The 19,754-nt window shown below is 34.4% G+C and overlaps 1 protein-coding gene across 2 annotated transcripts in view; it reads right to left on the bottom strand.

Annotated features, from left to right (window-relative positions):
- Positions 1-2,925: 2,925 nt before the first annotated feature.
- PIBF1 (progesterone immunomodulatory binding factor 1) overlaps positions 2,926-19,754 on the bottom strand; it is a 103,690-nt gene continuing 86,861 nt past the window's right edge. The window contains exons 17-18 of one of the 2 annotated variants that reach the window (XM_056483208.1): positions 5,497-5,673; positions 2,926-3,252 (exon numbers count right to left, since the gene is read on the bottom strand). In XM_056483208.1, the coding sequence (XP_056339183.1) occupies positions 3,196-3,252; positions 5,497-5,673 (234 nt within the window). In that variant the 3' untranslated portion in view covers positions 2,926-3,195. Of the gene's footprint in view, positions 3,253-5,496; positions 5,674-19,754 lie in introns of those variants that run through there. The other variant, XM_056483218.1, reaches the window with a different exon arrangement.

Here is a 19,754-nt window from a genome sequence, read left to right as displayed (position 1 = left end):
GACAGCTGTGTTTGTGGGAAAGAACATCAGTAAAAGTGCTGTACAGGTACTGCAACTGAGCCTTTTCATTACATGAAGAGCAAAAAGCTTCATTAATTTTTGATGTTGGGCAACTCACGTTTGAATAGTTATATTTAAGTGACATTCTAGCTTTCTCATGAGAAGCTTAGAAGGTCTCCTCCTAGATAATTAATTATAGCCTTGCAGCCTAGTGAAGAATCACAGGAAAAACACAGTCTTCAACTAAAAAAAAAAAAACCCAACATATTGAAAGATTTACACAAAGATCACATGTATTACCAAGAATTTACCCAACAGGATTGTATGCTATCAGTATATTCTAATAAATTACTTTCATTTTTGCACTTTTAAAGATGGACCTTGTTAATTACAAAAAAAACCCCTAAAAACCACAACCCTTTGACAGATTAAGTAACTTTGTCATCTGAAGAACTGTTTAAATATCAATAAAATTTTGCCACAAAATCAGCCCAATTTTCTATCAGCCTTCTTAGAAAATCAGGCTGCCTGGAGGACACAAAAATCTATTATGCACAGTTATTCTCTAGAGTAAAAATATTCCTGTGTATTGCATTTCCATGGAAGAATTAAACAGAATTTTGCCTTTTGGATGGTACAAAGTAAATCAATGTCACTATCTGAAATCAGATTATTTAGGAATAACACTACAGAGTAATTTAACTGGAATTCTGAAAATCAGTCATCTAGTCCATTTCAAAGTCAGGTCCAATTATACCAGTTTGCTCAGGAGTCTGTTGGGTTCTAAACATCTCCAAGGATGAAGATTCCACTACCGCTCTAGGCAATCTGTTCCAGTATTGGACCATCCTTACAGTATAAGCATTTTTCATAATAGCTAATTGAGTTTTCTAGTGCTCCATCTGGTGTCCACTGTCTCATACACTATTGCTGTGCACGTCTGAGCTCACAGTCAGGCTCTGTTGTCTCTGTACCATCCTACTGGGTAGTTGGAAACTACAAGTTCCTCCTGTAAGTCCTCTAATATTAACACTGTACAAGTCCAGTTCTTTCTACCTTCCCTTCTACATAAGGTCTTTCAGGCCCTGACCATCTTGGTGCACCTTTGCTGGACTCACTCAAAGGCAAGATGTCAATGCCTTTCTTGAACAAGCTCAAAACTGGATGCAAGACTCCAGATGTGATGTCCCATGTGCCAAACAGAAGGAAAGGATCACTTCCCTGCATCTGCTGGCTATCCCTGTTGGTAATAACCACCCAGGATGTGGCTGGCTGGCACACTACTGACTCATATTCCATTCGTTGTCCATTGGGACCTTAAGGTCTGCTCCTGTCAAGCTGCTTTGCAGCAGTATTGGCATATGGGGTTATTACATCCTGGATGTGGGGCTGCAATTGCTTTTGTTGAACTTCATACACTTCTTGTTGACCCAATTTCCAGCCTGTTGAAATCCTCTGAGACCTTTCCTTCCAGTGTACAGACTATTCCCTCAAATCTGGTATTGCCTGTGAACTTGCCAAGGGATGACACTATTCCAGCAGGACATGGCATTGTTGATCAAGTTTTGCTCGGGTGGGTGTGTCACCCACTTTACAGTCTATATTGCACCAATTTGTCTATAAAGATACCATAGGAAAACAAATTGTAAATACTTACGATTCCAACTAGTATCTTGCCTAATAGCTCACAGTCCTTCTAGATAATACAATTTATTAATTATTTATTGATAAGAGACAAACAGAATAGTATGGCATGTTCAGTTATGGACTGAATCATATAAACTATCTATTACAATCTAAAAAATTAGTATCTGCATATGGGAGCTATTTCATAAGAGATAAAAGTTAAGGATCCTAATCACATAAAAATATATGTTAGATAAATCCTAGACTTCAGGAAACCAGTTACTCAGAAATTACTGTACTGAAGGTTTGTGAGCCCAAAAGTTTGTGTGCTTTTTTTCCCCAGTGAACAGCAGTTAGTCTAATAAAAGATTATCACCTCTGTCTATGCACTTGGCCTCCTTCACTCACAGAATGATAATTTTAAACCTGTGATACGCAATGCCAGCATTTTTACCTTGGTCTCTCAGAACATGAAAAAGGAAATAAAAAAAAAGGGAACTGAAGTTTCCTGAAACAGAGAAATTATTACTGTGCTTCAACTGTTTGAAAAATGAAAAAAAGTATATCTGGGAATCATAAGCTTGATATAACTCAGTATTATATACTAAATAATTATTGTTCATGTTCAGGTTAGAAAAAATAATTTAAGAGATGTTGTCAAGGAAAAAGGTGCTAAGAAGAAGGTCTCTTAAATGAAATCTGAACAATGTTTTCAATATGCAGTACTGAAATGTATACATATACATAGAAATGTACCATATGCACTCAAGAATGCTTTGAAAAATTAGAGAACTTTTGTATAGTCAGAATAGATGGTGCAGTGGAATAAACAAGCAGAAAATGTTCTTGGACTTTGGGTCTTATTTTCATACAATTAAATACGGTAAGTTACCTATTTCCCCATTACACACTACAGTCCTTACCCAGCATGGTTCTATTTTTATTATTACATTGATGTAACTACACTACTGTTTAGCCCATTAGGTATCAGTTCTGATAATTAAGATGTATTTTATTGCTTCTTTAAAGTATTTTTAATGCCTGTTTGGTTGTACAAATGTCATCTAGTGATAAACTACAAATCAAGGCCAGTAAGAATTTTCTTCTCAGCTGACATGAATTTCCTTCATAGAAAGTATGATATAATTTGATACTAATGCATGTATATGTTGAAAATTTCCATTAGCCAGAATAGTTGCAAGGGATGTGGCATGAAACACAGGGTCCAGGAAAAACAATATAAAAAGGCTGAAACATACATTAATTTGAACACTCTGAATAACACATCCTTTGCCCAGATTACAATCTGTACAATACACTAGTCTTTATTTATCTTTTAAAATTCAAATAAATGTTAGTAAAATTATTGCATGCATCATTTTCACACATTTTATTCACATGACAGACCTAGAAATTATTTCATGAAGCACAAGATTATTCAACAGTTAAAAAAGAAACAGTTAAAACCAAAATGGGTTTTAACTAAATATAAAATGGGTATCATTATGGTGAAAATAACTTTAACTAAAAGCTCCCCAAAGGATTATTTTGAATAATTTTGGAAAAATGCTATGGTGATGTTTTCTTCTGCAGTTTTTTGTACCATTCAGGTGCCTCTTTATTTGTCTGTAAAAGAAAGAACATTTAGTTGTGAGACAGTGAAGAGATGAAAAACATGCAATCTACACAATTTAAATAATCTACACAAGCCTCCCTCCTTCCTATGTAGTTCACAGCTGAGTTCTTTCCTTAAACACAAATATCAAAACTAAGACTATGCATTTAAAGTTACTATTACAACATACCAGTATTAAAATCTCCGTATATCCAAGTTATAAAAATCAGATTATATGGTGAAAACAAAATAATTTAAAAAAAACCTGTCAAAATGAAAACTAGCATCAACTGTGCTATAAATAGGTTTCATTTGAAATAACATCATCTGTGTTTTCCAGCTGAGAAAGGAATGGATCTTGGAAAAGAGATCTTAGGTGTGCCAAAACTGACCAACACTTATGGAAAAATAAGGTTCTTAAAAAAATTTAATTGAAAATAAAATAATATAGTAGTTTTCTAACTCTGTAGAAGGTATTTTAATTGCAGAGAATTATCTCTGAGCAACTTATCTTTGCCTTCATAATCCTATGGGTTACTGCTACACAGTCAGGATTGCTTGTGGCAAATTCAGTGGTGGTTTGAATAAAATAAATTAGCGTAAGTTTTAATAGAAATAAAACTAATTAAGTGGAGGTGGAACAAAGTAAGGACTAGTCTGCTTCCAGGGTTGGGTATAATCTCTTGAGTTAGTGAGCACTGTCTTTATTGTCCTAAACTTGTTTCTTGTCAGTTCTCTTTTCTGCTCCCTATTCATTCTTTCCTTCAAGACTTAAAAAACATACAATTTAAAAATCTGCTTTATTAATTTTGAAGATTCCAGTTACAAAACCAAATCTGCTTTATCAACAAAAACAAATCTGCAAGCTTTTAGAATTCTAGAAATTGACCTAAACTGGCAGGATTTTCACAGGACTACTGATTTTTTTTTTTTTTTTCCTATCTAAGAAGAAAACCTGTGCCATCTGCCCATTTTCAGTTCCCTACTCCAAAGTTTGCCAAGGCTAGAGTTTTTCACAGAGAATTTGGTTACAATTTCTTAATGTAAATGCAGTTTTTCTGGATTCCTACACAGTTTCTATATCCCTAAGTAATACAGATTATGCACCAAAACCCCAGATCATCTACATGAACTATTTGCTTATGTTTTGGATCACTGAATTGTTCAATCAAAAACAAAGTTTGGGCACTATGATTTAGCACTACCAGAAGGGCTATGGATGAAACAGCACTGGATAAGCCTGTGTTTAGTCTAATAATGCAATTCAAGCAAAATTTGAACTTAAAATTTGATTCTTAAAATCCCCCAATGTCCTCACATCATGTCCCAGAGATGCTACTATTTCCTACTTTCTGTGTTATAAACCCAGTATGTGCTGTGCTACACTACAAACCTCTTATCGTGTAAGACACTGTATGTTATAGTCTCCACCAGGAAAAAAAGAAAAAAGACAAAAGAAGAAAAAATTGATTTCTCTTTGGACCAAATCAGCACATATGTTATGCAGTGTGGATACAGCCAGTCAACCTCAGAGAAAGGTAGCATCATGAAGTTTGTAAATAAGAGTCGTGATTTGTTTTGTGATTCAGCATTGCAACTTGGCTGTCTGGAATAAACACAGTCATAGTCAGAAACTTATGAACCATTTTCATGGAACTTTCCAATACCAGAGGCACTAAATCTGAAGTGGGCCACTTCAACTATTGAAATCCAAGCTTTTAATTTCTGAAGGAATAAAACAGGGTTTTATAATGGTTTTATAACACCAGGCTTTCGTAGCAACAGAAGTGATATCAATACTGGTGGTCTATTTTTAATATATATTTAGATACATATGCACATACACATTAATATACATCAATTAAAGTCTGCAGAAATACACCTATTTCTTCACTCCTGCTTCTCAGTATAGATATGCATGAAGTCCACTTATACACAATTATGGTAGATTTAAATTAATATACATGGTCTGTGAATCCTTACAACTATTAAAATCTTGCTAGCTACTCAGCATTGCAATACAACAATAGCATTAAAAAAAAAAAAAAACCTGGTTTGCTGAGAAGTTAAGATTTTGCAAGTAAACAAATAGCTAAAATCATCACAAACTCTAATTCTTTTCCTCAACATTGACTGTTTCTATAAAGAGCTGAATTAATTATATATCTCCCTGAAGGATGAATCTACATTTTTCTTTTTAAGAAGTGAGGAAAACTGTAGCAAGTTTTGGCACTTACTCTTATCACAGAACTTACAAATAATGTTGGCTTAGGTGTAAATATATTTTCTTCTTCATGTTCTGGCAGCAGTTTTACCAAAGGGTTTGATCTTCTTCCAGTTGCCCTTTTTACATCAATATGAGACTGAGGTAGATTTTGTTCATAGCGTTTACCATGTAGAGTAATAATAATTTGCTTCATTGTGGCTAGTTCCTATAAAACCACAAAAGAACAATGCTAAGTTATTCAGTTAAATTACATTTATTTATATAAACATTTATTTGTTAGTAATAAATTTATATTCACCAAACATGGATTGGTAAATGTAAAAAAGAATATATACTTGCTATAATTAATAACATTACTACTTAAACCCTAGCAAAGTAAGAAAATAAAATAGGCACAGAGGATTTATATAACTCAAATTCTGTCTTGCTTAAAGGCTGTAAAAGAGAACCTTTACTGTGCAGTAAGAAGGACATTTCTCTTTTAACTTAGACTTCCATTCCAGTTAAAATAATTCTTTTGCATTTATTTTTTCAGGCTGAGGGAGTGTACAAATCTAATTGGAATGAGTGACACAACTTGTACTTTAGAACACTAGGTCTTGCACAGAAATTTTATAAATACATTACTAGAAATATTTTTTTATATCCAGATTAGAGAAGAAAAATCAATGAAGAACCTTTAGAGCATGTACAGCAAAAAGAGGATCAGAATGGAAAAGAAGTTTTGTGAAAAATGAAAGTTCCGTTGTGGAAAAGGAAAGAGAACATATAGAAATGCAGCCTTTTTGGATATCCTAGTTATTTACTTTGAAAACAATTTGAATTAAAAATGTAATCTTTTCTTAATACTTGGCTGAACAAAACAGATTACTCAAAATGTACTTTAGAGTGAGAAAGGAAAAACCATAGCATTTTCTGACAGTAACTGGACATCTTCTTTTGTCTTCTTTCACCACACCTACCTCCTAACGTTCCCCCTCCAACCCATGTAATAGGTATGATGACTATAAAATAAGTTATAGAATTTAAAGTTTTACTTATTGTTACTATTAGTAGTATTATTTAGAGCATTCATTACAGCAGAATTAGAAAAGCAAGATCAGTAGAAAAGCCTTTCAATGTAAATTTAAGACAATTTTACATGTTTTTAAATACTAATATTTTTGTTTGCTTGCTTTTTACAAATGGTGTTGTCTTCAATAAGCAACACTGTTACTGTGTTAGCCTTATATATAATTAACATTCCATCTCATCTCTCAACCAGAAAATGGTAATTTGTCTTTATAGCTGAATGAAAAATATTCATTAAATCTTACCTATGTAATACTTGCTGGAAAATTACATTGATGCATATTCTATTTTCACTGAATTATTAGTATTGAGTTAAAAAAACCCCTCAGCCATTTAAAATACTCCTGCCATATACCTTCTCTCTGTCCACTGCTTCCTTTAATACAAGAAACAAAGTCAAAAGAAACATGCTGAAGCCTTTAAATTGTTGAACACTAACTCAGTTACATGAATGGAAGTTACACTCCACAGACCAGCTTTGTCGAGTGTACAAATTGTTCTTGTATCTCAGTCATTTAATATTAACTATTTGCATAATTCAGCCATGTGTGGTGGCATGTTGAAACAGCATGACTGCAGAGCAGCTGTTTAAAAGGACTGCATAGCTGATGCCAACATGTTTTTCAAAGCTGTAAACTCTGCAAAGATGTTGCCAAAGCAACACATAGACAGAATTTCTTGATGAAAATAACTCAAGCAAGTATACAGCAAATAAATACACCATCACAGGAGATTAAATTGTACATAAACAATGTTTTGACATTAGCAAATGGTGTTCCTATACTTAAACTGTGTTATTCTGTGGACCAAATAGTTGCACGTTTGAACAAGGCAAAACCCAAAAACTGTCACACAGATTTATTTCAGAAACAGAGTTGAAACTTGTATGTGTAGGGTCAAATTCCCTTGTGTCAAGATCCACTTGGCAGTTTAAAGTCTTCTCTACTTAATAGAATCTGTCCTGTACTTGACAGCACTGTCTGTTTTCAGACTTGGAATAGGCTCTGGAGAGTCAGCTCTCACACAAGCTTCCCTTGTGACAGGAGGATTCTCTAATGTGAAGCTATAGAAAGGAATGACAGGGAGTGGGGGATTAAAAATTATTCCACAATGAAGAAGCTATTTTGACATCACAGCCAAATTTATCATGAAGATTTAGCTAAGGATGCCTTAATATTTCTTCTGAACCCCTCCATGTTTAGCAAGAAAGACCTTAAGAAACATGGCAAAATAAATACCACAAGAAACGCTGAATCCAATAGAATTACTGGTATGTGTACAGCCAAACATTGAAAAAAAATTACCCCAATATATTTGCAAGAGATTTGCTGTTTTCAGTAAATGAAATACTGAAAACAAAGCTCTGTCTTGAACTGCAGTAATTTTAACCATCTTTGTAGATATGCCTGCTTCTGAACACAGTCTTAATTCTTCACTTTTAAGTTCCAAACAAACAGTCATGAGTACCTGCTACTGCTGGCATGCTACCTTGATTCTATGAGTATTATTTTCCAATCCAAAAATCAACAAGTTGGTCTAGAAAGCTAGCAAGGAAAAAGCAGGTCTGGAGACTGTACTTAGCAGAAATATATGAACTTGTTCCAGTGAGAAAAAGACCTTATGAAAGAAGGGGAAAATAGGTAGAGGCTTCAAAGGAGGTGGGAAGAATCTTTTGTGGAGAAGGATATGTATTAGTTTCAGAATAAGCTAAGTAGAGGGAGATATGAAGAGAAATGGATTATTAAAATTCTTCTATTTTTTACTGTGTCAAGTCTATGCTTCTGTGTCCAGGCAGAGCTGTGCAAATTGTTTACTTACAATATTCCCTTCAGTTACTCGGTGCACTGTAGAAAACAGTGTTGCTAGAGCTCTGCATTTCCCAATTTCTCTGGGGAAGTATTTGGTCTTTGCCATGCTGGCTCCTGGGCATGTAAGCCGTGCTATGCAAGCTGTGTGTCACTGTGTTGAGGCTTCCAGGTCTGAGGGCTTTGGCTTTGGAGAGCCAGACAGCAATCCTTCTTGGGAGGATTATGAGTACCAACACCTCTGAGTGGATTCACCCAGCTCCTCCCTGGGCTGGCTTTACACTTTTGGTCTCACTGTCACAAACTACAGGAACACAAGCACCCACTCACCGCTTATGCAACATTATGTGGGGACGTGGCAGTATGGATACATAGAAAACAATGCAGTTGGCAAAAAAAGGTGGGTTAAGATGACACGAGGAAAAAAGTAACCTATGCAGCTGGCACAAAAACAGTGCTTATATACAATTAATGTCTCCCATACAAACAAGTATCAGGACTATATTATTAAATATTTTGAAAGTCTGTCCACAGCTACCCGATTAATTTTTGTTAAGGATGTTGCTCTGTGTACCAGCACAAGTCCCAAAAATCTAAGTAATGAGCTATGTGACACATTAAGTGGGATTTCACTCAAATTTAGAACACCTAAATTGCTGTATCTAAACATCAGTATCTAACCATAAGCTAAGAATCTAACATTCCATTAGGTACAATGTAGCTTGGAAGGTGACTCCATTCAGAAGTGGGACACTATTGGTGTTGCAACATTAGCCTTGCTGATTAGGCTGCTGTTAACTATAAAGCACAGAAAGATACCTCACCACAGACACCTTCATTTTGATAACCTAAATTTAGTTGTGATAAGCTGAATCCATTTCTCAGCTCACTCTCCTTATCATTCACTTTTCTCAGGCTTCCACTTTGCCTAAAACAACTTTCATCCTGAATAGCCAGTGTCAATCATAATTCCCCTTGCACAAAGATGTGAAGTATCAAATTATTTTCTTAAAAAGAACTGTGTTTTTTGAACAAGCTTTCACACCACAGATTATCTACTTGGCATTTCCAAAACATTATCTACTCGGTTTTCCAAAACATACCGAGATTCATACTTCAGGACAATCTAACATCCTGCATCCCATTTACGGATGTTAATGCATATTTAATAAAGATTACTTGAATTATAAAAGAATATTTGAAAATTCTGCATACCTAACCAGAAAGGAGTTGGAATTCAAAGCAAGTGATTAGAATGAATGGACTGAGAACGCTGGGAATGATGTAGCAGGAGGTGAAGTAAGGTAACATGTATTGCATTGTAAATAGTATCAGGAGAAACTACTTGCTTATTTCCATTTATTTTTGGTAAGTTATGTCCAACAACCTTAGTTAAAAATAGCATAAGCAATTTTGTGTGCCAATATACAAGCAGAGAAGGAGATCTAAATGTTCTACTCAATGATCTCAGAGGTCTTTTCAAACTTTAGTGTTTCTATGACTCTTTATTTTGAAAAATATACAGACAAAGGATAGACAGCAGTCTTTTCCACAGCGTCCATTAATTAAAATATTTTCTGGTTTGGCATATTTCTCAAATTCTACTTTGCTAATTTATTAGGCTAAATGCTGGTGTTGTGGAACTAACTGAAAACCATTAAGCTTTAAAATAGTGTTAAAGGAACCAAACCAAAGAAGTGCAAGTAATTTTTAAAAGGTAAAGTAAAAAAGAGCATTACCTGCTTATATTACTCACACTTCAGAAAATTCAGAGACTTTTAAATGATTTTTGAACTTAAAGTAAAAAATAAACTGGAGTTTATTTAAAACAGATTTTACCTGTCTGTTATGGATAATTGAAATAGTACCTATTAGTTTTGCATAACAGATCAGAAGATCAGTTTTGCAATACAAAGGATAAAATTTGATTCCTTCAACTAGCAATGCAACTAGAAGATAAGCAAATGCAAATATAAGGCATGCAGCCATATAAAATATAAATGTATTTTGAGTTACAGATACTATAAAGGGAATTCTATTAACATTGATTTTGACGTCCTTGACACACGCTCAAACATACACATACCAAAAGAGCAGCTTACATCTTCCTAATTAAAAATTAATACAATATTAAGTATTATAACAAAACCATGACTTATATTGTCAAAGCAAAATGAAAAGGAACTGTCTTATGTGGGAAATGACTGTGGCATAAAAAGGTGGTCTTTTATCACGTAACTGATGAAGTATGTGGGAGAAATCCCTACATTAAGCACTGTAATCAAGTATAGTATCAAGATAGTAATTACATTTTTTCTAGTGAATTGTCAATAGTATAAATTTTTTTCTTTCTGTCTCTGTCATGTAACTATAATCAAAGGAAGAAAAAATCCTCTGTGTGCACTCAAAAGCTTGCAGTAGCACTTAACACTATATATGTGTATATATAGTTATAGTAAGTTTGTAAATTTATATAAGCAGTTAATGAGACAAATCTATATATCATGCTGTGGAAGTAGATGCAAAATAACAGTCTCAAGAAAAAGAAACTGGCTAACAGGAATCAATCATATACATGTAAATTCTTATGTTATTATGGGAAGTCTTCCACCTCAAATAATCTGTGCAATGATCCTGAAAAGAAGCTTTACATAGATCAAACCAAACAGCTGGAACTCCTCAGTAGGAAGAGATATGTAGTCTCACGATAGCTCATTCTAATGGTAAATTTAATGGCTTTTTTATATCACTAAAACCATAGAAGAAGCCAGTGGGTGTCATGTAGTAAAGCTCATGTTTACTGTACTCAGGTAAATGTTCTCTAAAGCAAAAGCAACCCAGATAATCATATGTCCAGTTAACTGAACCTTTATCATTCTACTTTTAGCTCTGCATATAGAATTTAGGAATTCTATATGCGATTTACAACTGCATATATTCATGAATTTACAATTGCAAACTTTCACCTTAGATTGTAACTCCGTTTTGAAACAGAGAACTTGCATTGTGCAAGATGAACAAGAGATGCCTGCCCTTGAAAATGTATCAGGTTCTGGCAGAACCACTGAATTTTGATGACTGACAAGTGTTCCCACAGAAGAACACAGCATAAAAGAATAGCACAGAAAACCAATTTCACTGTTAAAATCAGAAAAAGCAGAAAGAGGGATAAAACTAGAAGTCTCCTCCCTCAGGGATGCTGATCAAAAGTTATGGTCTCTCAAAATTTGTGAGTCAAGCACTAACGTGATGATTTTAGATGTGTATTCTCACTCCCAATCCGTAAATCTCGTGTAGTGTGAGAGCAAAGCATGTATGGTCAGGAACTCCTCTGGAAAGCTGGTATTTTTCACTTTAACTGCCATATGGTCCCCATGTGGTTAAACTATAACTCAAAATAAAATATGTATCCAGTCTGGAGTTTGACTGCACATCCCCCATGTATGGAAAGGATTGAACAAAAAACTGTTTCACAAAAAGACTTTTAGTGCACCACAACTTGAGTCCAGAGACTGGACTCTTCCACTATGTGGAGGCCAAATAGTAGCTATGAATGTAGCAGCCTGGTGACTATTATGGCTGCATTAACTTCTAAAATAACATTAACAATAAAAACCATAAATATAATAGAAAATACAACTGAGGGAAGATATTCATACTGGGATGAAAAACATGTTCATGGCAAGTCAGTGCAATCTATCTTCACATGCATCTTTCTCTTAGTTGTTCAACTATTGTAGTCTTCAAACAAGTCTGCACAGGGAAAAACAGAGTTCAGAAATTGGAAGCTATGGGTTTGTTAAAGAATACTGATTTGAGAAACTTAAGCATTTAAGAATGTTATACCCATTAGGTAGTGTTCTGTAAAGAGCATATTCTGGAATGATTTCTCAGTCTCTGAATAATTAAAAGTTCATGTTTGATATCCAAATGCTCAAGAGAGGATTCAGAGAAAAAAAAATATACTTCCTCTATCTCTTTCTTGAGGGAAAATGACCTTAATCTGGAAAAAGGCAGGGCAGAGTGGTTCAGAAGGAACCATCTTCACAGTTGTCTGTCTGAAGGTATTCACCAGGATCAAGCTTAATAGGTGTATCAGGTGATGGTAGAGAAAATATTAGAGATATTGCCCTCTATGAAGTCCTGCACAGTTCCTTATGTAGATCCCTCTTAGACGCCTACTGTAACATATGTGAAAGTAAAGGTATATTAAAAATGGATACTTGGTTGGATTTCCTCATATGCATCTTCAGATATCTTCAGTAATAATATTTAAACCTAGGCAAACTAACGTGTCTGATGCCTCTATATTGCTATTGGTATAATATTAATTTTGCTTATTTTAAATGAGGTTATGGTAAGTCACACCGTAATAGTGCCTGTTTTTGTTTTTCTTTCTGACTGTAAATCCCTACATAATTTTCCTATGTAGATACCTACATGATATGTTTTTAAAATTAGGTAAGATCCATCTCTGCTATTTTGTCACTTGACAAGTGACTTCTCAGATGATCTTTACACTGGCAGTACTCTTTGACAGCACTGGAGTTCACCAGTTAAAAATGAGGTAAACAAATGAAGCTCACTGTATGGATTCTTGGAATAAACATATTTCTGCACAACAACAGACTAGATGACTGAAACAGAACCTGGTTCCACCTTTCAACATATGCAATGACTTGCACACAGCACTTTGAAGTTTGAGTATGGTACTCAAACTTTGGAGTGCGCTAGAGAAAGGAGACATATGTGTCATTATCAAGGAATGAGACTCTCAAGCAAAAGTAGTACCTACGATGTCTCCTCTTCAGAAGTGCTGACAATTTACACAAAGAACTATTTTAGAACTGTCTTTCAGGGGTTTTATTTCTGCTAGAGACATACTGCAGAAGACAGCCTTTAGCCTGGAATGAATTATCTGTTCCCTTTTTTTGGTGGCAGTGGAAAAAAGACCAACAACATTAAGCTCGAATTCACAACACTGGACAGTAACATTAATGATGACAAGTTGTGAAATAGAAGGAAACTGTAGAAGTACCATTTTTACATGACAGCAAAATGAAGCAAATGGTCAGTCAGTCCATTCCATTGTTTAAGACTGCAGATGGATAGGAAGCAGTAGCACAACTGGTGCAAACTCAGCTTCAACAGTGGAACTCCTTGAGCTTGAACATATCAGGAGTAGAAGCTACATCCATAATAGAGCTCAAAGAACATTTTAACAACTGCAATGAAATCAAGAAAACAGCACAAGCATTGTACAATCCTTCAAGTAAGGCAGAGTGTATTTGACATAGTTGCATCCTAATTGCAGCTGTGCTGGAAATACAAGAAGTCAGCAAGAATTCCAGTGTGAGAATTGCACATATGGTCATCTAGGGCACATGGATACACACTGTAAAGCTGGAAACTGGAAGACAGTATGAAATGTCCCGATAAAACAAATGAACCTGATAACTGGGTGGTGGAAAGATGCCAGACCATATGCAGGATTTGATAGCTTCTCTGCACTACACTGAATTCACTAGTTCTCTATATCCCAGTGCATATAAAAACTTTAAAATGAACTGGTAAATCTGTGACTATATGGATCTACAAACTACTTCTAGTTTTATAAGGCAAACACATTAGAACTGCGGCAACAATAAAACGCCCCAGTCACTGCAACTGCAGAGAACAACCTCTGTCTTTTTAGATATTCTCTGCCTATTTCAGCTGTATCTTAAATTTATTCTTAACAGTTTAATCTTTCTAACTTCTTAACAAAAATAGGAAATAATTTGTCTCATAATCTGAACTAGTATGTCAAATTCTTAAGTTTTTTTCACTTTTGTATTTTAAATCAGAAATATATTTGTAATTGTAACTAGGACTAATTCTCCAAATACGGTTTTTTTTTGTTATTTTTTTAATATGAGCCAGTGTGACATTAATTTACTCAACATTTAATAAACAGTATGCTTTCTTGAGTAACTTCACCTAACAGGAAATGGATGCTAACATGCTAATGTGTTAAAACAGCCTTATTTTCATAAATTATTATGTAGAAGTTACTGTATTTTCTGAGATGGTAATATTCTAATTTAATTCTCCCTGTCTTTGCTATTTTTTGCAGAGTATTTGAATTCACTTTCCACTTGGCAATAGTCAAATGTTACCATTAAATGAACAAAGATAAAATTTTTACACAACTGGATATGCAGTAGAATGAGACAGAAATATGCTCAGCCAATACTGGAAAAAAAGAGTATAACATGGGATACATGTTGAGAAAATCTGAACAATTTCAGATTAATCAACAATTAACAATTTCCTGTTTAAACAAGAAGTTTATCCCTTTAATTGATTCTAGCTTTCTCAAAACCATTTAATTTAAAATACACATGCCAATTCCATCCCATAATCCAAATATATGTTGAATTTTGCCTATGAAACCTCCTATTTAGTACACAACTGCTGACTGTATATCACTGTGAATAGAATGATAATTCTTGCAAGAATATATATCTGAAAAATAGTAATACATTCTGAATAATAGCGCTCAAAGAAAAGAAACAGTGCTATTAAGTCCTTCCTCTTCCTAAATTCAGTACTATTTGGAATTCAATTTTTATTAAAGCTTGACAGCAACAAAATAGATAACAAAAAGATGAGAAATACTGCTTATGAGCATATTTTTCTTTGTAAAAAATGAGCCAGAAGCTTCTCTACACTCATTTAGCAATGTAAATGTCACTTTGTTTCTCCAAGCTTAAAGCTGAGAATAGCTCCGGGGCTTACTTGTGATGCAGAAATGTTCCTGTAATCTACTTAGAAAACATGCAGAACATTAATAGAAACTAGAATCTTGGAACATAAACGTAGCATAAGAAAAATGATAATTACTCTGTGGCTTAACATTTAAAAAGAGAGCTAAGCATTGTACATCAGCATTTTTTTTAATATAAAACAAGTTGAAGCACATAGATGAGCAGGAAGTCATTTACTTTAGAAACACAAATAATTTTGACATTATCATGTACAATCTTTTTACACAAAAAAGAGGGGGAAGAGGCAGAGATAGAGATTGTTTGAAGGCACCTGTTACCAATCACATCTTTTCATTCGTGCCTTCCCAACCCCTGCAGATACCCCTTCCTTCCCCTCTCCCCAACAAAGCAGTTTTTTCCTTTTATCCACTAAGCTTCCATCCCTGATTAAACACGTACTGCCCTCCCCCTTACGACTCCAAAGCTTTTTATGAGCGTCTGAACTTCTCTCCGCCTCTGTTTTTTTGCAGATGGCAGCTGTTGCTACTCTCCAGGTTCTTAAATCCAACATATTGGCTTTCTGTCCTAGGTTATTCCTAGTCAATCTTCTTCAGCATAACTTAATTACAGCTAAGTATAGTATTAGCCAGACTTTAAAGTATGACTAATAATGAAATGCTGAAAACTCATCTGGAATTCTCAAGGTCATTGCTGAGATGGAATTAAAATCTGGGCACAGAGAATTTGGAAGTGAGGGGCAGTCCCCAAAGGCAATATCAAAGTAAGAAGGACAATATAATGGTAATATAGAGTAGAATGGTCGAAGTAAGGTAAAAGCAGAGATACTTCATGACATCTTGCATTTCCACTAAAGAGGAAAAAAATAATAAAAACATCTGACTTTTCTTTCACCCTTGTGGGCAAAAAACCAGGGTAACTATTGAGAAGTACCAGGATTTTGGCAGGATACTGACATAAGATGAATGCAAGCAGAGAGACTACTAGACCCTCAAACACTGTGAACATTAAATTTTGGAACAATGTCATGGAATTCTGAAATTCATATGGCCATGTTTCAAATCTAACATTCATAAACATTTATCTAAATCCTTGGAAACCTTAGCCTGATAATTTATAGAAGCTTTGAAAAAATGCTTAGAGCCCTTCACAAACTCTGCATATCCTAATATAATTAATTAGTAACTGTTTTCTTGATCACGTGGACTCTCTCCATCTCCAAACACACTTGGTAAATGCATTTGGCAACCATTTATCAAAAACAAAAGAATAAGATAGATTTTTTACATTTTAAAGATAATGAAATTACTATTTTCTGTTCTTAACTTCGTCTTTCTCACCTATTCTGTCTTCTTCTCTATGCTTATTTATTACCTACACAATACTGCTTTCTGCTTATCTCCTTTTCTTGCATCCCACCACATTCTCTGTTTGCTTGGGCAAAATAAGCTAGACCTTTAAATCTCACTCACGTAAGACCTCTGGCCTGTTGTGAAATGTATCGCTTTTTTTTTGCCCAGAAAATATTATATAAAAAATACAAAGTATCTATCCAACAGATTAAACAAAAACTTTTTGTTTACATTTTCAGTCTTTAAGATTTAATTTTTAAGAGACTGGTAGGACACTGTAAAGTGGCCTTTTTCAGGAGATATTGATTAAACAGTGAATGTAAATTCTCACAATGTTACAAAGTGAAAATGTAATTGTTGGTAAAACTGCTTCCAAAATTCAGTCAGTTCCTATATAAGAAGAAGACTTGGAGAGAAGAGTTAATTTGTGTCTAGTGAGGAAAAATAAATACTAAGGTGATTTTCTTTTCAGGCTTTTGAATTGAAACATGTAAGAAACAAAAAATAGCTGTGAGTAAGATACTGCATTAGTACACATGAACTCTTAACCTCTTCCACAAATGGGAGTTTTGAACAAAGCACCATTTCTTTTATTTTGATCTGCTTCTGCAAAACAGGGATAGTAAAAGTTTTCTGCCTAACATGTGGGTATAATATTTGTGAGACAAGTGTTCAGTTACAGGCGTGAAGGCCAAAGAAATATTCAGTTAATAAATAGGATTATTTTGATATATTGATAAGAAACTGAAAACCTGGGAAGGGGAGTTACATGGTTTTAAAGGAAAAGCATGTTTATTCATAAATGGTGAGTTCTACATCACATGTGGAATACTCCTCACCAGCCAACTGGAAAGTAAGTTCAACATAATAGTCACTCAGTCAATTAGCATTTTAACATTAACCTGGCAGAGTATTTTCAGCAAGAACAGCTCACTAAGAATTTTTATGTTTAATATGTTTTAAATAGAATTAGAGCTTGCAATGGTTAGTAGTTAAAGATTCCTACCAATTCAGGTACACATATTTAGACAGATTTAACATTGAATTTGAGCGACAGAAAAATTTACTGACGGAAGCTAACTGGATTTAAGTAAACAAATAGCAATCAAAATCCATGTCTCTGTAGCCATTTAACTGATTGATATCAACCAGGTTTATTTAAACTACTACATGTTTTCTCTTTGTCCCCCAACAGACAGCCAGAGCCTGGTTTCTAGTTGCTAACTTCACTTGAAGAGCTTTGGCACAGCAACACATGAATGTGTCAATAAGGCAGGTGACTAGCTCAGCAAGTTTACATTCTATCACTTGTATGCACAGCTGCTAATGTACAGTGAATGCACAGATGTGTAAAGCAGACAAAATATCGGCAGGTTGTCATATCTTCTTACCTGGTGTATCATATTCATGGGCTGATAATGAATCATGTCACATAAACAACTGCGCTGTAAACAGCCTGAATTTGCAGCATCTATGTCAGAAATATTACCCTTCTATTTCTTATGACAATGATTTTATAGTATGAGTTTTACTTTTTTAGGTTAAAAATTACTGTATTGCCAGACTGCATCACATACTGGTGATTTCAAGCAGTTACAAAAATAGTGTAAATGAAGTCCTTTATATTCATACAAACAGCAACTAATCGTAGGACTTGAAGGAACATCTATTAAAGTCTTATATTAGTGTCTCTTACACCACTGTCTCATTTTTTGTTTTAAGGTCTCCTAAAGGATTTCTATTTAAAACATAAAAAGAACTCTTCTACTTGCTCTGTTTTTTTTCCCCTAAAACTCGGTTGATTATCAACTTCACATTAAAAATATAAACTCCAGCTAGTTAATTTTCAGGATTTTAGAACTCAATTTTTACACCCTGTTTGAACTGGAAAAGCTAAAATAGATTTAATTGTGCAGGTTATTAGTTTTCTTTATTGTGACACATCTGCATCTTAAATTTCTGAAGAAATTGTACAATGCTATACATCAAAGCATAGCAAATTTATAACCTCTTAAATATAACCTCAGGAAATTATTACTAAAACTTCTTGCCAAACATCTGAGTGCTGACAGACTGCCCTTCCAAGTTTTCATCTGGAGTTTGAAAGCCAATGGATAAAGTCAAGAGACTGCACTTCTGATGTTACAAAATACTAACAACTGCATCAAGCATGAAAGGCAATGGAATTGCCAGGATCACATAGCTCATGGTAAATATTTCTTTTAGTCGAAGGCTCATCGTTGGAAAGAATAAAAAAAATTTAACAAACTAGATAAAAAATGAACAAACTTGATACATGTATCAAGAGCTTCATCAAAAAGATTTAGTGGATTCATCCAAATTAACTTTAGCACTTAACAGAGAACTGCATTTCAGTGCCTTTAAATTATAGATGCCCGTTATATGCACAAAAGGATAAGGTTTGGATGCAGATAAAGCATGGCACAGAAGCTGGTCTTCCATTTGGTTTTGGACACAAAATGCACTCTTTATCACAGGTAAGTAATATTGACATATAAATATTTTTACTTGTCTTTTTCTTTGCTGGACTCTTTCCAAAGATCATTCAAACTACTAACTTAAGAGACAGCAATACATTTTTGTAGGGTTTTTTTTTGGCCAGGTTAGGTTTCTGTTTAGTGATTTGAATGGTCCTACTGCAGCATTAGAAGTGTGCCAGAGCTGGTGCAGCAGGAGGAAGGAGGAGGAGAATCAGGAGCAAAGGAGTAAGGCAGAGTTACAGCTATTGGGTCACCTCAGGCATGATGTATAATTTCATCTGCATTTATGCTTTGAAGAAACATCTTTCTTACTCATTCTTCCCTGACTATACAAAGACATATGGGTAGAAAGTTCCAAAGATAGGGAGAGGTCATGCAGTTAATTAGTTGGGAAGAATCAAAACTACAAATTGGGGTTGGTGTTGTTTGGTTATTTGAATTAAGTGTGTTGACAGTATAAAGTTCAGCTGATTAAAATGAGAACAGAGATGAAAAATAATAATGAAAAAAAAAATTAATCTGGAGATCTGAAATACCCCTTTATAAACCCTCCACTATTTACTAGAAGATTATTAATGGGAGACCCCATTGTTCCTCCAAACAATATTTTATGCTTTTCTGATGGATCTGGAAAAACAATACCTTGACAAAACATATAAAATATCCGATTCCAAAATCAACTGAAAAATCTGGCTGCATTAACTTGCTGTCTTGCACTAAAGGGCATACCAATGTAATCAGAATACTGTGCACCCCAGATCCTTCTGGGAGCTCAAAGAAACAAGGGGCT

This window comes from Oenanthe melanoleuca, chromosome 1 (genome assembly GCF_029582105.1).
Source record: "Oenanthe melanoleuca isolate GR-GAL-2019-014 chromosome 1, OMel1.0, whole genome shotgun sequence".
Classification (NCBI taxonomy): Eukaryota; Metazoa; Chordata; class Aves; order Passeriformes; family Muscicapidae; genus Oenanthe; species Oenanthe melanoleuca.
This window is presented reverse-complemented; position numbering and strand designations above follow the sequence as displayed.